Raw genomic sequence first — 7,078 nt, 5'->3', positions numbered from 1 at the left:
AGAGATTAAATAAAAATGACAAATGCATACAACAAAATTTCAAAACAACATAAATGAAAAACAAAAAATAAAGCTAAAAACAATTCAAAATATTAAAGAACAAAAGGTATGAGTATAATAATGATTCTAACATAACACCAAAAAACAACTACATATATGTGTAATGTACAACCACACACACACACACACACATATATATATATATATATACATACACATTTATAAATTCAATATATATATATTATTTCATTTCCATTTAGTTTGTTGAAGTATTAAAATAACTCAAATTAAATAAAACTAAAACTTAATAAAAGACCTATACAGACATCATAAATTCAGCCATAATTTAACTAAAATTAAAATAAATAACTAATACAAATCAAACGACAGTAGTTTATCAGTAATCCTAAAAAATAACACTGCCAAACTTAAATGCTAAAAAACAACAACTTACTGACACATAGTAAGAAATGGTTATAAAAACTGAAACCGAAGCGAAACAAGTAACAGGAAAGAGGAGAAATAAAAAGCGATACTTATCCTTTGCCGGTGTCCTGCCCGGTGGAGTCGCACGCTAGAGTCGATGGTCTTTACTCTCTTCGGTCCCCACACGAGGAGGCCGTCACGCCGCGGTAAACTAAGTAACTACTTTTTTATACCCTTCTGACAAACTACTACATTAATTCAGCTGGACACACTTTCCTTATTTTCTCCACAACAAATGGCCAAGCAAGCGCAGACACTGACAAGATACGCGATACAGAACGAGACCAAGATGGTCTTTACTCTCTTCGGTCCCCACACGAGGAGGCCGTCACGCCGCGGTAAACTAAGTAACTACTTTTTTATACCCTTCTGACAAACTACTACATTAATTCAGCTGGACACACTTTCCTTATTTTCTCCACAACAAATGGCCAAGCAAGCGCAGACACTGACAAGATACGCGATACAGAACGAGACCAAACGCGAATGTGTCCAAGATTAATAAAATAATGAAATGTGTATCACGGTATCCACAAAAATATTGGGCCGTTTTCAACATTGATAATAATCAGATATGTTTCTTGCGCTCATATCAGCCTATTAGAATGATTTCTGAAGATCATGTGACACTGAAGATACAGCTTTGATCACAGAAATACATAAAATGTATTCTATAGAAAACAGCTATTTTGAATTGTAACATTATTTCTACTTTTACTGTATTTTAATCAAATTATTGACCGCTGGTGTAAGTTGCCCATGTGACTTCTGCACTATATTCCGAGTCTTTTTCATAGTTTTAGATGAATAATTTCTTTATGCAGTGCATGTAATGTTGTCACTCTTGTCTTCTCAGAGTAAGCGGTACAAGCGGAAGCCGAAGGTCACGCGTGATAACGGTTCTCTGGGTCCCGGAGGAGAACGCACCCTCTCCATCCCACAAATCACCTACGACCACATCGATGATAAAGACTTTACAGAGGAGTCCAGAGGTATGGCCGCTCACGCTCGGCATGCTGGGATAGCCCATGTTGTATGTTTAGTTATTAGTATGATGCACAGCTGTGAGTGCTAAGTGTTTCATCGGTCTGGGTTAACAGTATATTTCCCATTATCTTTCTCTAAAGACATTTAAAAAATGATTAAATAACTATTTTGAGCCATGAAACCCGAACCAATCGGTTCTGAGGTTAATCACGTTTTATTTTCAGTATTATTTATATGCTAGTAGAATTTATTAATATTTTGAATTGGCTTTTATTTTTATGTTTTCATTTTTTAATTTAAATTTATGTTTTAGTCAGTTTTTTATTGGTTTTTGTTTTTTATATTTCTATTTAGCTTTATTATTCAGTATTAGTTTTAGAAATGTTAGTTACTTCATGTTATTGTAACTTATTTAAATCAGTTAGTTGCCAAGGCAACAGTTCTATTGAGGCTTCATTTTATTTTTCTTACATTCTAAAAAAAGTTTTTCATCTAATATTTATATTTTAATTCGTTTTTATTTATGTAAATATAAATAAAATAGCTTTATTTCAAGTACTGAAGATGATTTTTATTGGTTTTAGTTAACGATAACAACACTGATCACAACATTTGAGAAATTATTCAGATTCTAATCGGATTGACTCGGATTGTCCTCACAATATTTTTATTTTTTCATTTTTTTAATTTTCATTTTAGTTTAGGTTTTAATAATTGTATGTTCTTTTTCATTTTTATTTTATTTATTTATTTTAATATTCCCCTTTTGCTTTAATCTGTATTTTATTTATTTCATTTTATTTCATTTTTGAATCAGATTAAGAAAGTATTCAGATTATTCAGATCTGCGTTTACATGAAGGCTTAATTTAATTGAATTTAATTTGCATTTAATTTAATTTAATTTGTATTTAAATTTTATTTTACTTTATTTTTATTTTTTTGGTCTGATTGAGTATACACAATATTTTCATAATAATTTTAATTGCTTTTATTTTAATTTTAAAATAATTTTTAAATTACATTGTTGACATTTTAGTAGTTCCATTTAGCTTTTTTTTTATTATTTAATTTAATTTAATTTAATTTAATTTGATTTAATTTGATTTAATTTAATTTAATTTAATTTGATTTAATTTGATTTGATTTGATTTGATTTGATTTGATTTGATTTGATTTGATTTGTTTTCTTTTCTTTTCTTTTCTTTTCTTTTCTTTTCTTTTCTTTTCTTTTCTTTAAATAATTTATTTATTATTATTTTTTGGTCTGATTGAGTATACACAATATTTTCATAATCATTTTAATACATTTTAATAGCTTTTATTTTAATTTTAAAATAAAATTGAAAAATAAAATTTTTGACATTTTAGTAGTTCCATTTAGCTTTTTTTTATTATTTAATTTAATTTAATTTAATTTGATTTAATTTGATTTAATTTAATTTAATTTGATTTAATTTGATTTGATTTGATTTGATTTGATTTGTTTTCTTTTCTTTTCTTTTCTTTTCTTTTCTTTTCTTTTCTTTTCTTTTCTTTAAATAATTTATTTATTATTATTTTTTGGTCTGATTGAGTATACACAATATTTTCATAATCATTTTAATACATTTTAATAGCTTTTATTTTAATTTTAAAATAAAATTGAAAAATAAAATTTTTGACATTTTAGTAGTTCCATTTAGCTTTTTTATTATTTTATTTTATTTTTTGTCTTAAAGATAAAAAATGAAATAAAATACAATTCTTTTTTAATCTGATTGAGAAAGTGTTCGGCTTCATAGGTTTACTTTGCTAATCGGCTCAGCTTTTCAGTCTGAATCAGTGCGATTGACGTGGATGTCAGCATAGCCGGTGTTGACACACTGATAAGAGTTTCTTTTTGACCATGTCACATGAAAAGTGTGTCTACTAAATGAATTTGACAGTGGCAAATCTGAGCTTGAATTTATTAAAGACATTTGGTATTAAAGGCATTTTAGTGACAAATATCTGTCAAATTCAACAGATAGATCTGACAACCAGAAAACTGGAAATGCATGTGTAGTTAGTGAAAAAATATGTTTTCAGAGTTTCAAGTTTCTTCTTCACTGGAGCATTCCAGATGCGATTCATCAACCAGAAAACAGGACACAAAAGAGGCTCTTGTCATTTATTTATTCCATTCTTGTACTCCATTAATTGAGCGGAAGCGTTACTCTGAGCGATAAAGAGGATGGAAAGATGAAAAGCCGGCGTTTCGACCTGACCTATTTTTCCATATTGAATAGATGTCATTTTCCACATGCGAGTGGAGCGCATCCGGTCCCCTGCTAAACCGGTCTGTTAATAAGCCTGTTTTTACGGGTTTTTCTGTCAAATGGCTTCATCATAAAAGCAGACACATTAACACAGACGGTCCCCAGCAGAGAAGCCTCTTCTGAAGCTTAATTATGACTGAAGAGGGGAAAGATAATGAAATCGCTGCACATGTCTGCAGGCCTTTGAACTCTGGGGAAAGGGAAAGATAAAAACATGTTGAGCGGTTTGGCTGATCAAAGCCTTCAGTCGGTTGCATAGTCTGTAAGGTATTTCAGCAAAAAGTATATTTTTGCCACAAGCATGTCGAAAAACTGTTCAAATAAACGCTGAACCAAACCAACCAACATTTAGGAAAAAGAAAGTGGCGTTTGCAACCCATGATGTGTCTGGATATTTAACCAGAAAAACGTGTTTTTTGTCCATTGGGAACTGATTGAATTGTGAAAAGTTTAAGCAAAAGTGCCACTAAGTTTGAATGGCTACATGTTTTTCCCTTTACACAGGCATCACAAAACTTTTCCGATCATCAGGTGAGAGCTTTCTATCCATGCCGCTGTGGTTTTCTGCTTGCTGCTGCTTCTGCTTCTGCTTTTTTGCAAGTGCATGTTGTGTTATGGTGGCATCATGTTGCTTGCTATACGTAAAGGCAAAAAATGCATTTATTTTAACAAAATGTGAACATTAAAAGCCAGCAATTTGCTTAAATGAAACGAGGTGTGTCAAAGCAGCGAGTCATTCCCATTAAAACATATATTAAAAATTAATAAATAAAAAGGAAATGAAAAAAGTTAAATTTCTAAGGCCTCTAAATGATCAACGTGATCAAAACATTGCTGAAAAAACTTGCACGCAATCTACTACATGCCTTCTGTCGTCTAACTGATAGTTTAATATTTTTATTTTTTACTATAATTGTACAAATGTCCACCTTTAGCTTGTGGTTCACATGCGCTTTCGCTATGAAATCTTTATTGATTTTTATAAAGTAAATAATGTTGGTACAGTCAGTACTATTTCAAAATGAACACTTACTGGACTGAAGCAACATTTTTATTATAATTTTTTTAAAATATTTTTTTATTTGTTTTTGTAAATTACAAAATTTAATTTAATTTTAAATTTTTACAATTTTAATGTTTTTGTCACTTATTTTTGTTATTAATTTTTTTAAATGCCTATATAATTTTTATTTCAGTTGCAGTTTTTTTTTGGTACATCAGGTTAAACTTAAAAAAATAAGAAATGTTCATTTTGGAAGCTAGCTACAGTTAAATGTTTGTTTTATATATATTTCATTTTAGTTAGCATCTACTTCAAGTAAATCTTTTTTATGGCTTTAGTTTTAACTATAATAACCTACTTGTATGACCGCGTCACTGGAGTCTTGAGGCATTTTGAGGGCCATCAGCAACAGAAATAAACCTAAATGAAGTGTCAAAAGTCCCACGAGTGCCAAATCAATGAAATGACACAATTTCACACATTATAAAGCCATCTCAGACAGTTTTGCTCATGTTGCAGTGTTTTCTTGACATCTAAACTTTCATATTAATTAGGGGTGTAATGTACACATTCGTACTGAAAATTTTCCATACGGGTCTCTCGGTTCGGTACGCATGTGTACTGAACAAATACAGCGTTGTTTTAACCACTGCATGAGTGGAACTTCATTGGAAACTTCCAGTTTTATATATAGTTACTTTTGACAAGAAACAAAGTCTCATCTTTAAAATTATGTCCTTTTTATTCATGAAATTCAAATTCTATATAAACGCCTCAGTTCAAACGGCAGCGCGATCACCTCTTCCTCTTTACTACTAGTTTTAGCACGAAATAAACATGAATGAACATCTCACACCTCATGTAATCGCTCAATCAGTGTTTAAACTGCGGAAAGACGGCAACAAAACAGCTTGTAAACAAAATGTCACGTAACTTTTCATTTACCTCAGGAAGTCATCAGTTTCCACAGCTCGTTAGTTCACTAGAGAAATGAAGTCTAGAGAAGAGCATTTCACGAAATATTAGACCATATACTCATTATATTTGACTTTACCTGTTAGTGATGTCTTATTTTTTTATTTGTATCTTTGAATTAATCTGTTATGAAAAAGTATGACAGCCACTGTGTAAATGAATATATTTCACCAACAAATAGACATTTTAAAATTTAGAAGTTAATTAAATTTTTTTTTTTTTGAGTGGGTTTATTATTATATTTAAAAATAAATAGTAATTGCCCATGTCCGTCTCTGGAGTCACCTTTACCGGACTTGCTGAACAGCATCTTTGTCTGTTAAACACTGCTTGTTCAGAGGTTTTAAAAGCCACTGCTCCCCTTAAACTTAAGAAGCCAAAACCTAAAACTGAATCATAGCTTAATGACAACATCCGTTCTCTGAGACAAGCTTGTAGAAGAGCAGAATGAATATGGAAAAAGGACAAATTGCATCAAGAATGCAGTGAAATCTGCCAAGTCTAAATATTTTTCTAATTTAATTGCAAAAAAATCATCACAGCTCTAAAGCTTTGTTTTCTGTTTATAACTCTGTTTTAAATCCTCTTGTAAATGTGATTTAAAATCCCTCAGTGTTATTATGTGAAGGTTTCTCAAGGTTTTTTGTTGATAAGTTCACTGTATCGCCTGAGTTTTGTTGTTCTTCAGTCACATGGAGCGTTTTTGACTCAGTTTCTCTCCAGTCTCTCACAGAAATGATTGACCATTTGAAACCGTCATGATGTTCTCCCTTCACGTATTTTGAAACTAATTTTTGATTCGGTTGGACCCAGTCTGATATCTTTTCTGAATAAATGTTTAAATTGAGGGACTATCCCTGATAGGCTTAAGGAGGCTACACTTACTTCTCTTCTCAACAAACCATCACTTGATGTTAGTGATTTCAATAATTTTCTACCCATTTCGACATTTCCTTTTATTACCAAAGTCTTGGAAAAATCTCCTGTCTTTTCTTAGCTCAAATCAGATTTTTGAAACCCTCCAGTCTGGTTTTAAGTCTCTTTATTACGGGTCTTTAATGATACACTGTTAGTGACTGACTCTGGCGACTCTGTGATCCTATTACTTTTAGACCTAACCTCGGCTTTTGATACAGTTGATCATAATATTCATAATATGTTATTTGGACATCCAGGAAACTGTCCTTAATTGGTTTAAATCATATTTAACTAATATAAGTTTTTCTGTCAGACTGGGCAACTTTTCTTTGTCGCCGGCTCAACTTTCTTGTGGAGTGCCACAAGGTTCAGTTCTCGCACCTGTTCTCTTTTCCTCGTATTTACTTCCT

The 7,078-nt window shown here is 31.1% G+C and overlaps 1 protein-coding gene across 1 annotated transcript in view; it reads left to right on the top strand.

The window, feature by feature from the left end:
- LOC107558590 (potassium voltage-gated channel subfamily KQT member 1-like) overlaps positions 1–7,078 on the top strand; it is a 125,000-nt gene that overhangs the window by 37,675 nt on the left and 80,247 nt on the right. Inside the window, exon 11 of the mRNA XM_016242249.1 lies at positions 1,343–1,478. Within this exon, the coding sequence (XP_016097735.1) occupies positions 1,343–1,478 (136 nt within the window). The remainder of the gene's footprint in view (positions 1–1,342; positions 1,479–7,078) is intronic.

This window comes from Sinocyclocheilus grahami, unplaced genomic scaffold (genome assembly GCF_001515645.1).
Source record: "Sinocyclocheilus grahami isolate Dianchi unplaced genomic scaffold, SAMN03320097.WGS_v1.1 scaffold651.1, whole genome shotgun sequence".
NCBI lineage: Eukaryota > Metazoa > Chordata > Actinopteri > Cypriniformes > Cyprinidae > Sinocyclocheilus > Sinocyclocheilus grahami.
The sequence above is the reverse complement of the archived record's forward strand: the minus strand, read 5'-3'. Positions and strand labels throughout refer to the sequence as shown.